We start from the raw sequence: 13847 nt of genomic DNA, 5'->3' as shown, positions 1-13847 counted from the left end.
TTCCTAAAAAAATCTTTGAAAGTATATTCCTGAAAGTTAATATTTTCCAACAACTTGTATTATAAATTCAAAGTGTAACTGAAATGCCCCAAATAAACACTTTATTGACAAAATCAACTTTAAAACTCTTAGCATACAACAGGAAAACACATGCTGCCAAAGGGCATATAGCCTGGTGCTCAGGTATGCAAACAAAAGCAACACACAGGACCCTGGGCAAGTCACTCCCCTTCCATGGTTTCCTCATCTAGCAAATAATAAACAAATGAATAAATAATAAAACAGATGGTCTCTCCTGCTAAACAAAAAGTTCAGGTATTTTCCAATGCCTGGCAAGTAGCTAGGACATCCAGTCCTTTAGACATGGAAGAACATCCAGTATAGTCACTGACAACTTGATGCAAACCCTCCTAAGACTTCATAGGTTAACAAACGAAGAAATCCTATTCCTCGACATAAAATATATATATCTCTATTGGATTTTATTTTATTTAAAAAAATTTTTTTTGGCTGCGCCGCACAGCTTCAGTTCCCCAATCAGGAATCGAACCCGGGTCCCCGGCAGTGAAAACACTGAGTCCTAACCACTGGACTGCCAGGGAATTATGGCTGTATCATATTTTTAAAGGCAGTTCTTTACAGTATAGGTCCTCACCTAGTTAGGCTTCCCAGACTCAATTTTTATAAAACCTCACACTTATTTAACATATGTATATATGAGATTATTTGAGGCCCGATATGTACTATAGGAACTTTAGAGTGGTTTTTCCACAAGTAGAAAATTAGTACACATTTATATAATAATAAAACCCCATTTAAACATATTTACAGGTAGGGACTTCCCTGGTGGCACAGTGGATAACACTTCACGCTCCCAATGCAGGGGCCCTGGTTCCATCCCCGGTCATGGAACTAGATCCCACATACATGCCGCGACTAAGAGTTCGCATGCCACAACTAAGGAGCCCGTCTGCCGCAACTAAGACTCAGCATAATGAAATAAATAAATAAACATATTTATAGGTAAAATCAATCCCGTAATATCTAACAACTTCACAAAATAAAAGCTAGATATGGGAGAACATTCAGACTACTGCTTTTCCCAACAATCATATTTGTAAAAGCTCTAGTGGATACAGGATAGAAGAATCAATAAGACAGAGAAATTGTGCAAATAAACACACAAAATGAAATTATATACAGACCTTTTTTCAGCCGGGGTTTTAGAGATTCAGCAGATGCAGGAAACTGAGTTCTCTGAAATGAAAGAAGTCTGTTAAAACACCACCATAAATCTTGCTAGCTTAAAGAAGCATTAAAATAACAATCATCAATAGCTCTCCAATCATGCAAATAATCCATTACCTGCATACATGTACAAAGAATTATTTTGAATATAGTTTAAAAAACAAATGTCAGGTCATACTTGTGCTGTCCAAACTATTAATAATGTATAATTCATATTTATAATATATAATTACTTACAGTATATACTTATTTTAATTATAATGCATGATATAATGTATACAAATTAATGTCCAACATATTAGTATTATACTTAATGCTATACTTCTTAGCAGCCAACCAAAAAAGTGATAATTCTGATAAGAGGAAGCTTATGAGGTCATCTACACAGAGATGCTCTAGCACTCAGTTCTAGGAGGGAGTATTTTAAAAGGGTCATTATTTAATATTATAGATACTATACTGTACTATAACTTCACAGAAAATCTTCAAATGAATTTGTCTTTTATTTACCTCCCATGTTATATATGATAAGGTATGATATAAGCAAAAATAATGGCTGAACATTTCCAGAAGTATACGAGACACACTAATCTTTAGATTCTGGATGCTCAACCAATTCTAAGCAAGTTAAATGAAAATAAATCCACACTTTAGATACATCATAGGGACATGCACAGGGACAATAATAAGTTCTTAAAAATAACCAAAGAAAAATAGTATCACCAGATTACCTGCAACGAAAGGACAGTTAGATTGACAGCTGACTTCTCAACAATTAAAAATGGAAGATAATATCATATGACATTATCAGAATAACTATCCCCAAGAGTAAAGTACTAAGTAAAACGAATATTAACCTAGACATGAGATCACCAAACTATGGCTCACAGGTCAGATACAGCCTATGTTTATGTGGTCCACAAGCTAAGAATAATTTTTATATTTTTCATGGTTAAGAAAAATTTTAACAATATTTTATAACACATGAAAATTATATAAAATTCAAACTTCAGTGTCTACAACCAAAATTTTATCACAACAGTCACACTCACGTGTTTACATGTTGCCTATAGTTGCTTCCGCTCTACAAATGCAGAGTTGATTTACTTGTGACAGACAATATATGGCCCATGAAGCTCAAACTATTTACTATTGGCCCCTTAAAAAACAGTTTGCCAACCCCCAATCTGAACTCTTACACGAATCAAAACTAACGTTCACGAACAATAGCAAATTTTAAGAGGCTTTCAGACAAATAAAATTTGACTTTTTAGAATCCCTAAATAAACTTTTAATGGACATATTTACATTAGGAGAAAGGAAAACAACCCCAGAAGGAAGGAGTGGAACAAGCAAAGGAATTGGTAAAATATGGACATATATTATAAGCATCTACTTACTGAATAAAACAAAGTATAATTTGTGGTGCTGAACTGAGAAACACAAAAACTAAAAAACTGAACGGCATGAATTGGCAGAAAGCAAAGGGTAACAAAACATTCGATGATCCCTGTAATATTCAGGTTTACGTTTGAACTTTAAGTTAAATATCTATTATTTTTAAGAATCTGGATACTCACTTAAGGAAGATTAAAGTAAGAAAAGAAGAAAAAAATGAAATTCTCTAGTTAAAAGGCAGATTATCAGAATGGATTTTTTTTTAATCTAGATATATGCTATCTGTATGCAGATATCAGAATGCAGAGAAAGCTCTGACCCTCTGAAGATGCTGGGCTGGCAGGTTCATGCTGCTGATTAGCAGGTGTGTTAACAAGCTTTCTAGAACCTATCTGGGGTGAGGAAGAGGGCTCTGGGGAAAAAAAGACTTCTAATGTTAAGAATAGCTAAGGAACTTCCCTGGTGGCACAGTGGTTAAGAATCCACCTGCCAATGCAGGGGACACAGGTTTGATCCCTGGTCCGGGAAGAGCCCACATGCCACGGAGGAACTAAGCCCGTGAGCCACAACTACTGAGCCTGCGCTCTAGAACCCTCAAGTCACAACTACTGAAGCCCGCATGCCTAGAGCCCGTACTCTGCAACAAGAGAAGCCACCGCAATAAGAAGCCCACACACCACAACGAAGAGTAGCCCCCGCTCTCCATGGCTAGAAAAAGCCTGTGTGCAGCAACACAGACCCAACGCATCCAAAAATAAATAAATAAATGAATAAATGTATTAACAAAAAAAATCTGGGTACTCACTTAAGGAAGATTAAAGTAAGAAAAGAAGGAGAAAAAATGAAATTCTCTGGTTGAAAGATTATAAGAATGGATTTTTTTTAAATCTAGATATGTGCTATCTGTATAAAGAAACATCTAAAACATACGGTCAAAGGAAAACAAAGTAAAAGGATGAGAACAGATACAGCAGGAAAACAGAAGCAAAAAGAAAAAGTAGCAGTATTAGCACTGAGACAAAATAGACTTCAAGAAAAAAACCTTCATCAGGAAAATGAAAACAAATTAAAATAGACTGAATATTAAAATGGAAAGAGCAAATTTTAAAAACTTTAAAAAATACACTATACATAGAGAATCCTAAAGATGCTACCAGAAAACTACTAGAGCTAATCAATGAATTTGGTAAAGTAGCAAGATACAAAATTAATGCACAGAAATCTCTTGCACTCCCACACACTAATGATGAAAAATCTGAAAGAGAAGTTAAGGAAACACTCCCATTTACCACTGCAACAAAAAGAATAAAATACCTAGGAATAAATCTACCTAAGGAGACAAAAGACCTGTATGCAGATAACTATAAGACACTGATGAAAGAAATTAAAGATAATACCAACAGATGGAGAGATATACCATGTTCTTGGATTGGAAGAATCAACATTGTGAAAATGACTAAACTACCCAAAGCAATCTACAGATTCAATGCAATCCTTAACAAACTACCAATGGCATTTTTCACAGAACTAGAACAAAAAATTTCACAATTTGGGGCTTCCCTGGTGGCGCAGTGGTTGAGAGTCCGCCTGCCGATGCAGGGGACATGGGTTCGTGCCCCAGTCCGGGAAGATCCCACATGCCGCGGAGCGCCTGGGCCCATGAGCCATGGCCGCTGAGCCTGCGCATCTGGAGCCGGGAGAGGCCACAACAGTGAGAGGCCCACGTACCGTATAAAAAAAAATTTCACAATTTGTATAGAAACACAAAAGACCCCGAATAGCCAAAGCAATCTTGAGAAAGAAAAACGGAGCTGGAGGAATCAGACTCCTGGGCTTCAGACTATACTACAAAGCTACAGTAATCAAGACTGTATGGTACTAGCACAAAAATAGAAATATAGATCAATGGAACAGGACAGAAAGCCCATAGATAAACCCACCCACATATGGTCACCTTATTTTTGATAAAGGAGGCAAAAATATAAAATGGAGAAAAGACAGTCTCTTCAATAAGTGGTGCTGAGAAACTGGACAACTACATGTAAAAGAATGAAATTAGAACACTCCCTAACACCATACACAAAAATAAACTCAAAATGGATTAAAGACCTAAATATAAGGCCAGACACTATAAAACTCTTAAAGGAAAACATAGGCAGAACACTCTATGACATAAATCACACAAAGATCCTTTTTGACTCACCTCCTAGAGAAATGGAAATAAAAACAAAAATAAACAAATGGGACCTAATGAAACTTAAAAGCTTTTGCACAGCAAAGGAAACCTTAAGCAAGACGAAAAGACAACCCTCAGAATGGGAGAAAATATTTGCAAACGAAGCAACTGACAAAGGATTAATCTCTAAAATATACAAGCAGCTCATGCACATCAATATCAAAAAAACAAACGACCCAATCCAAAAATGCGCAGAAGACCTAAACAGACATTTCTCCAAAGAAGATATACAGATTGCCAACAAACACATGAAAGGATGCTCAACATCACTAATCATTAGAGAAATGCAAATCAAAACCACAATGAGGAATCACTTCACACCAGTAAGAATGGCCATCATCAAAAAATCTACAAACAATAAATGCTGGAGAGGGTGTGGAGAAAAGGGAACCCTCTTGCACTGTTGGTGGGAATGTAAACTGATACAGCCACTATGGAGAACAGTATGAAGGTTCCTTAAAAAACTAAAAACAGAACTACCATACGACCCAGCAATCCCACTACTGGGCATATACCCTAAGAAAACCATAATTCAAAAAGAGGCACGTACCACAATGTTCATTGCAGCACTATTTACAATCGCCAGGACATGGAAGCAACCTAAGTGTGCATCGACAGATGAATGGATAAAGAAGATGTGGCACATATATACAATGGAATATTACTCAGCCATAAAAAGAAACAAAATTGAGTCATTTGTAGTAAGGTGGATGGACTTAGAGTCTGTCATACAGAGTGAAGTGAGTCAGAAAGAGAAAAACAAATACCGTATACTAACACATATATATGGAATCTAAAAAAGAAAAAAAAATGTTTCTGAAGAACATAGGGTCAGGACAGGAATAAAGACACAGATGTACAGAATGGACCTGAGAACACAGGGAGGGGGAAGGGTAAGCTGGGACGAAGTGAGAGAGTGGCATGGACATATATACACTACCAAATGTAAAATAGATAGCTAGTGGGAAGCAGCTGCATAGCACAGGGATATCAGCTCGGTGCTTTGTGACCACCTAGAGGGGTGGGGTAGGGAGGGTGGGAGGGAGACGCAAGAGGGAGGAGATATGGGGATATATGTATATGCATAGCTGATTCACTTTGTTGTAAAGCAGAAACTAACACACCATTGTAAAGCAATTATACTTCAATAAAGATGTTAAAAAAATACATAAGGTAGGGAAGGATTACTTCCAACAAGATATAAAAGCACAAACCAATTAAGAAAAGATCTAAACATTCAACTACATTAAAATTAATAACTTCTGGGGACTTCCCTGGCAGTCCAGTGGTTAGGACTTGGTGCTTTCACTGCCAGTGTCCCTGGGTTCAACCCCTGGTTGGGGAACTAAGACCCCATAAGCTGCGCAGCTCAGCCAAAAAAATAATAATAATAATAATAACTTCTGTTCCAAAGAAGAAATAAAGACAGAAGACTAAGAGAAGATATTTGCAATACAAAACAAAACCAAAAAATGACAAAGAATTAACAGCCCACAACTATAAATAACTATAAATCAATAAGAAAAACAAATAATGAGGTAGAAAAATAAGCAAAACATAAGAACCAGGCATTGCACAGAAAAGGAAATGGAAACAACCAGTGATGCTCTGCCTAATTACTAATCAGGGAAATGTAAATTACTATCACATTAAGATCTCATTTCATATCCACCATGTTGACAAAATTTAAAGCTATATCAAGGAGCAACAGGAGCTGGTGGTAGAAGCATAAATTGTTACAATCACCGCAGAACCTCCCATAAGTTATAAAGTTGAAGATGTACGTAGCCCAGAAACCAGCAATCCACTTCGAGGAATACCCTGGGGAAATTCTTAGATCAGGAGACATATATGAGTGTTCATAGCCAGGTCTGAGATACTCTTACTCCTTAAATTTTGCACCCTAAGCGCTTCAGTTGCCTTACCCTAGTCCTGGCCCTGTTCATATCAGCATTCTTTTTTTTAAATTAAAAACCAGAAGGAAAAAAAAAGTTGAACTTACAGAAACAGAGAGTAGAAAAGTGCTTGCCAGGGTTAAGGATGAATGTGGTCTAAGGATCTAATGTATAACATGGTGACTACAGTTGATAACATTGTACTGTATATTTGAAATTTAAGAATATAGAATTTAACTGTTCTCACACACAAAATAGTTATACATGTGAGGTGATGAGTGTATTTAATTAACTCAGTGGTGGGAATCCTTTCACTGTGTGTGTGTTTATAAAATCCTCATGTTGTACACTAACTTTATTTGTCAATTATACCTCGCTAAAGCTGGAAAAAAATCAGAAATAACTCAAATCTCTATCTAATAGAATGGACATATTGTAGCATTTCCCTATAATGAGATACTTCACAGCATTAAAAAATGAAAAAACATTAATTTTTTTAAATCAATACATTGTTTAAGGGTATTAAGTATGATAAAAGCTATAAAGAAAACCAAAAGAGGGACTTCCCTGGTGGCCCAGTGGGTAAGACTCTGCACTTACAATGCAGGGTGCCCAGGTTCGATCCCTGGTTGGGGAACTAGATCCCACACACATGCTGCAACTAAGAAGTACGCATGCCACAATGAAGATCCCGCATGCCACAACTAAGACCCGGTGCAGCCAAAAAATAATAATAAATAAATAAATGAATAAAATTTTTTTTTGCGGTATGCGGGCCTCTCACTGCTGTGGCCTCTCCCGTTGCGGAGCACAGGCTCCAGATGCGCAGGCTCAGCAGCCATGGCTCACGGGTCCAGCCGCTCCGCGGCATGTGGGATCCTCCCAGACCGGGGCAAGAACCCGCGTCCCCTGCATCGGCAGGCGGACTCTCAACCACTGCACCACCAGGGAAGCCCTGAATAAAAAATTTTTTAAAAAGAAAACCAAAAGAATAATTAACATAAAATTGAGGAAAGAGATCATTTTTGACGGAGGAGGAAAATGAGGTAGGGGAGACATTTAGGTTTCAAAGGTTTTTTTGTTTTGTGTTTTTTATGCATTTATTTATTTTTGGCTGCATTGGGTCTTCATTGCTGTGTGCAGGCTTTCTCTAGTTGCGGTGAGTGGGGACTACTCTTTGTTGCGGTGCCCGGGCTTCTCACTGCAGTGGCTTCTCTGGTTGCGAAGCACGTGCTCTAGGCATGCGGGCTTCAGTAGTTATGGCTTGCGGGCTCTAGAGTGCAGGCTCAGTAGTTGTGGCGCACGGGCTTAGTTGCTCTGCGGCATGTGGGATCTTCCTGGACCAGGGCTCAAACCCATGTCCCCTGCACTGGCAGGTGGATTCTTAACCACTGTGCCACCAGGTAAGCCCCAAAGTTATTTTTAATGACTCATTTCTTAACATGTGAGGTAGGAACACAAGTTTTCATTATAGAGTTGATGCTTGAACAACAGGGGTTTGAACCTTGAAGGTCCACTTATATACGGATTTTATTCAATAGTAAATACTACAGTGCTACATATTCCAAGGTTGGTTGAATCCACAGATGCAAGGGAACTGGGGATAGGGAGGGCCACTGTAAGTTTTACTTAGATTTTCAACTGTGCAGAGGATCAGTGCCCTTAATCCCCATGTTGTTCCTAGGTCAACAGCATTGTTCTTTAAAACTTACAAATAACCTTTTATTCATTCTTTTAGAAGTATGATATATTTCATAGCAACCAAAAAATCCTCAAAATAAAAGAGAATACATAATTTGTTCTTTTAGCTATTTTATTACCTTGATTTAACATATACAGAAATCTTAATAATAAAAGAAATAACCCATTTTTAAATGGGCAAAAGATCTGTAGAGACACTTCAAAGAGATATAGATGCATAAGCACATTAAAAAATATTGAATATCATTATTCATTAGGGAGATACAAATTAAAATCACAATAACCACTACTACACATCCACTAGAATGGCTAAAATCAAAAAGACTGACAATACCAAGTGATGACAAGGGTGTGGAAAAACTGAATTCCTCATACACTGCTCATGGGAATGTAAAACGGTAGAGTATAGCCACTTCAGAAAACAGTTTAGCAGGTTTTTTTTAAAAACATAAATTTACCATACAACCCAGCAATTACTCTCCTAGATAAATGAAAACATATGCATGCAAAGATTTGCATGCCAGTAACAATAGTGACATTATTCAAATAACCAAAAACAGGAAACAATTCAAATGTCCATCAATTTGTGGATAAACAAAATGTGTATGTTCATATAGTGGAATTCCATATAGTGGAATTCTGCTTAGAAATAAAAAGTTACAAACTACTGCTAAATACAACAATATGAATGAACCTTAAAACACATACTAAGTGATTCCATTACATGAAACTGTAGAAAAGGCAAAACTACGCAGACAGAAAGCAGATCAGCCATGGGCTGGGGTTAGGATTAGAGATTGGCTGCAAGTGGTTACAAGGGAACTTTCTGGACTGACAGACAGATGTAACTGGATCATGGTGACAATTGTTCAACTATAAAAATTTACTAAAGCTGACCAAACTGCATACTTAAAATAGGTAAATTTTATGGTATGTGTATTATACCTCAACAAAGCTGTTTTTTCTAATATTTATTTATTTATTTGGCTGCACCAGGTCTTAGTTGTGGCATGTGGGATTTTCGTTGCTGCATGCGGGATCTTCAGTTGCAGCAAGTAGAATCTTTTAGCTACGGCATGCGGGATCTAGTTCCCTTATCAGGGATCCAACCTGGGCCCCCTGCATTGCAAGCGCAGAGTCTTAGCCACTGGACCACCAAGGAAGTCCCTCAGCTATTTTTATAATGCAAAAGAACCTTTTTTTTTTTTTTTAATCTAACTGGGATTTTTTTTTTTTACTTTGGGGAAAAGTAAGAATCTTAAAGGGTCAAAAAGCATTTTCATGAGTCAGCAATGCTTTCTTCTGCACAAAGCAGAATTAAAATAAATTATAATTTTTTGATGAGTCTCTTTCTCAAAAGATCTTCCAGGACATTCTGAGATACAAAGGATTCTATTAGCCCACTCAATCTCATTCATAACTGGGATATATATAGAGTAAGTTCTTTACTTTTTTTGGTTCTTTCATTTTTAAGTATTCTGTGATGATTTATTCATCTAACAAATATCCATGTAGCACTTGATATGTGCTAGGCACTATATCTGAGCCAAATCAACTAGTGCAGTAGTAATTTTTGCTTTCTGTTCTGAAAGGTTTAATCTTTTATTAATTTACAGGAAGATTGATGGGTATTTATACAAATACACCAAAAAATAGTAATTAGGGAGTTATAAAAATGTTTATAAGTATAAAGCATAGAAACCAGAATTATTTGCTTGTTTTTTTAAGATCTCTAAACTATTTATTACATATTCTTAAATAAAACATAAATATCAGTCCCTAGTTTTCCTAAGGAATAGGTAATAATCCTCAGTAGTTTGGTAGCATATTAGAATTTCTGTGTGTCCCACCTTGAACTAGTTTTACTCCATTTTGTTGGGATGTCTCCTAGTCTCAAGGCCTTTGCTGCAGAATTCTTAGATTTTTACTTATGAATTTGTTCAAAATTCTCTGAGTTTTAAGTCTTTTAGTCTTCTCTCATCCACATCTATGTATATCCATATATATAGATCTACATGTTTTTCCTTTGTGTCACAAACAGATAACAAAATATACCCTTGTTAAAAATAAGACAACAGGCCCAACATGGAATCATATTTGCTAAGCCTCATGTCACCAAACGGAGACTTAATTACAGTTTCAGCTCTCCCAGAAATGGAATTTTAAACCAGTCAATCAGGAGTCATCTGATCAGCCCTAGTTATATAAAATGACTGATAAACCTCTGCTAACCCCTAAAGGAAAGTGACCTTGCAATAACCAAGGCACTTTTTGTCTGTAACTTCCTTGTTCCTGCTCCTTGTTGCCTATAAAAGTATTCTATTTTGTACAGCTCCTCAGAGCTCCTTTCTATCTGCTAGACTGGATGCTGACTGATTTGTGAATCACTGAATAAAGCCAAGTTGAACTTTCTTTTTTTAACACCCCACTCCACAACTAGCTTTTATTTAAATGTAAACCATGGAAATCTCTCCACATCGACGTATATAGTTCTAACATTCTTTTTAATGGCTGCATACTATTCCTCAGTGTGGGCATATCAGAAGTCATCCATTACCCTACTAATGGGCATTCACTTTGTTTCCAGCTTTTTGCCATTATAAACAGTACTGCAATGAGTACCTTGGACTGGGTGCTTATGTTTTGCTTTTATTTCAATGGGATACAGGTCTAGGAGTAGCACTGCGAAGTCCTTTTAATTCTATTACAAGATGCCATATCACTTCCAAAAAGAATAAATTTCAAATTTCCATGCAGTGGTAACCTGAAAGATGAGTTACTATAAATATAACACTGCTAGCATTAAACTTGATAATAATGGAAATGATTTGTTAACTTGCAGCTGAAGTGCTAAAGTCATATCAAAAAAAAAAGCTGGACTTCGCTGGTGGCACGGTTATTAAGAACCCGCCTGTTAGGCTTCCCTGGTGGCACAGTGGTTAAGAATCCGCCTGCCAATGCAGGGTATACGGGTTCGAGCCCTGGTCCGGGAAGATCCGACATGCCGTGGAGCAACTAAGCCCTTGCTCCACAACTACTGAGCCTGCGCTCTAGAGCTCGCGAGCCACAACTATTGATCCTGCGTGCCACAACTACTGAAGCCCGCACGCCTAGAACCCATGCTCCGCAACGAGAAGCCACTGCAATGACAAGCCCGTGCAACAAAACGAAGAGTAGCCCCCGCTCACCGCAACTAGAGAAAGCCTGCGTGCAGCAACAAAGACCCAACACAGCCAAAAATAAAAAAATAAAAAAAAAAAAAGAATCCACCTGCCAATGCAGGGGACACGGGTTCGATCCCTGGTCCAGGAAGATCCCACATGCCGCGGAGCAACTAAGACCGTGCGCCACAACTACTGAGCCTGTGCCCTAGAGCCCATGAGCCACAACTACTGAAACCCACGGGCTCAGAGCACGAGCTCCGCAACAAGAGAAGCCACCACAATGAGAAGCCCGCACACCGCAAGGATGTGTAGACCCTGCTCACCGCAACTAGAGAAAGCCTGCATGCAGCAATGAAGACCCAACGCAGCCAAAAATAAATTTAAAAAAAGAACAAAAACGTCATCCTCTTTAATACACTACCAGGGATTCAAAAGTATAGAACAATTCTGCCATCACGTTCCTATTCCGTTCATGAACACCTACCTATACCTGCAGTGAGGACTAGAGGATAAGCTATATTTGCAACAATGTCATGTTACCCTTATACCTTACATTTAAGACTATGTAGCTGAAGTATTTTCTTTAGTATGTTTTCAATGTCTAAACTCTAGAAACATTAATCATGCTTTTAATTTTTTTTTAATTCGTAGCTTAACAAAAACTTTGCTGTGGGCCTCCTCCTGGTCTGTATTCAGAGTTTTCTAATTACACTATAATAATTTGATTTCGCTGCAAATGAAGAGAGACTAGAAAAAACAAACAGGCCCCCTGACAAGGTAATACTGGCCTTGCTCCCTAGCAGCCAAAACTAAGTTATAAAAGTCTGTTAAAGGCTGCTATTTTGTCTCCTAAGTTTTCCAGGGGGGTTTTCAAAGGGCAATAAATCCCGAATAAATAACTAAAGTCATTCTAATAAACGCGCAGAACATGCTCTGAAATTCAATATTAAAACAAGGTAGACACGGTTTCACACTTGGAAATTTATAGAAATTAGATCCAATTATGAATTTACGCCTCAAAATTAACTACTACTGGGTCATCCCGAATTCACCTGAGTTACTCTGTATTAGCAGTTCTGTGGAGTTTAAATCAACAACTAACTCAGGCCAGGTGAATTCCTAAACTTGCGAAAACATGCTCTCGCCCCATCCGCAGAAGGTACTGACGCTGAAAGCTTCCAGGATTTGTCTCATTCAATGCCTAATCCAGGGGATTAACAGAAACTGACTCTGCACGGGCGGTAGTGCTTTCTTTCCAAACCTCATGAGACAGAAAACATGGAGCTAGGGAAAGAGCCATTTCCGATGAAAATATCCTAGAGCACCCCAAGAAATACCCCAGTCCTAGCACAGGCCCAGAGCTGCAAAGAACTCAGCAGGGCCCCAGACGGAGCAGTTCCCGGGAGTCGAACCGTGTTGCCCCGGCCACCCCGAGGCGCTCCAGCCCCGGCCACGCATTTCCCCAGCGGCAGCTGCGTGGGACACAGGCCTACCGCCAGCCCCCCTCTCCGCTCCGCCCGGCCCTGCCCAACCCCGCCTGGCAGCCGGGACACCAAGCAGAACCTCAACGCTCACCATCTCGAGTCTGTGCTCAGCCATCTTTGCTCCGCCCGCCGCTGCGAGGCCGGAAGTCGGCGGTTTCCCAAAAAACCAGGCAAACGGAAGTCGTAGGATTGGGGAAGTGGGGAGGGGCCTGAGTAGGGAAAGAAGTAGATCGCCGAGCGGAAAGCTTTGCCTGGGAGGCGAGGGTCTTCTGGAAGCGGGGAAAGGGTTGGGTGCTTTCCTGCGGTCCACTTGGCTCTAAAGGAGCCGGTGAGGGAATGCGCAGCCAGTCGTCCCCTTTATCCCGGCCAGCCCCTACCGCCCTACACCTTTGTGTGGACGCTGCTTGAGAAACCCCCAACAGCGCTGGGTGGAGTGGCCAGCCACAACTGGGACGGCGGCGCGCCCTCCCGTCGCCTGGCCCTGCTCTGCTTTGAGGCCACCCAGCATTTATTTCCAGCGTCTTTCCGGGAGTCCCGGCCCCCAAACCCAAACCCTACGGCGGAGAACCTCATTCTCGCCTTACATAAAAATTCCCTGTTTCTCGGCTGTTTGTCCAACTAAGGTATTACCCGCCTCATCAGCCTCCCACTTCTGTTTACGCTAGAGTTTGCAAATCCGCTGCTGGTGGGCTGCATTTGAAGGCAGTCTTGTTTTGACTGG

General features: G+C 39.2%; 1 protein-coding gene across 2 annotated transcripts in view; it reads right to left on the bottom strand.

Annotated features, from left to right (window-relative positions):
* Positions 1 to 13257, bottom strand: part of BBS4 (Bardet-Biedl syndrome 4) — a 70549-nt gene extending 57292 nt beyond the window's left edge. For both annotated transcript variants that reach the window (XM_082649745.1, XM_082649746.1), the window contains exons 1-2: positions 13218 to 13257; positions 1206 to 1257 (exon numbers count right to left, since the gene is read on the bottom strand). In XM_082649745.1, coding sequence (XP_082505871.1) covers positions 1206 to 1257; positions 13218 to 13241 — 76 coding nt within the window. In that variant the 5' untranslated portion in view covers positions 13242 to 13257. The remainder of the gene's footprint in view (positions 1 to 1205; positions 1258 to 13217) is intronic.
* Positions 13258 to 13847: the final 590 nt, after the last annotated feature.

The sequence above is a fragment of the Grampus griseus genome (assembly GCF_964374135.1).
Source record: "Grampus griseus genome assembly, chromosome: 2".
NCBI classification, from domain to species: Eukaryota; Metazoa; Chordata; class Mammalia; order Artiodactyla; family Delphinidae; genus Grampus; species Grampus griseus.
The sequence above is the reverse complement of the archived record's forward strand: the minus strand, read 5'-3'. Positions and strand labels throughout refer to the sequence as shown.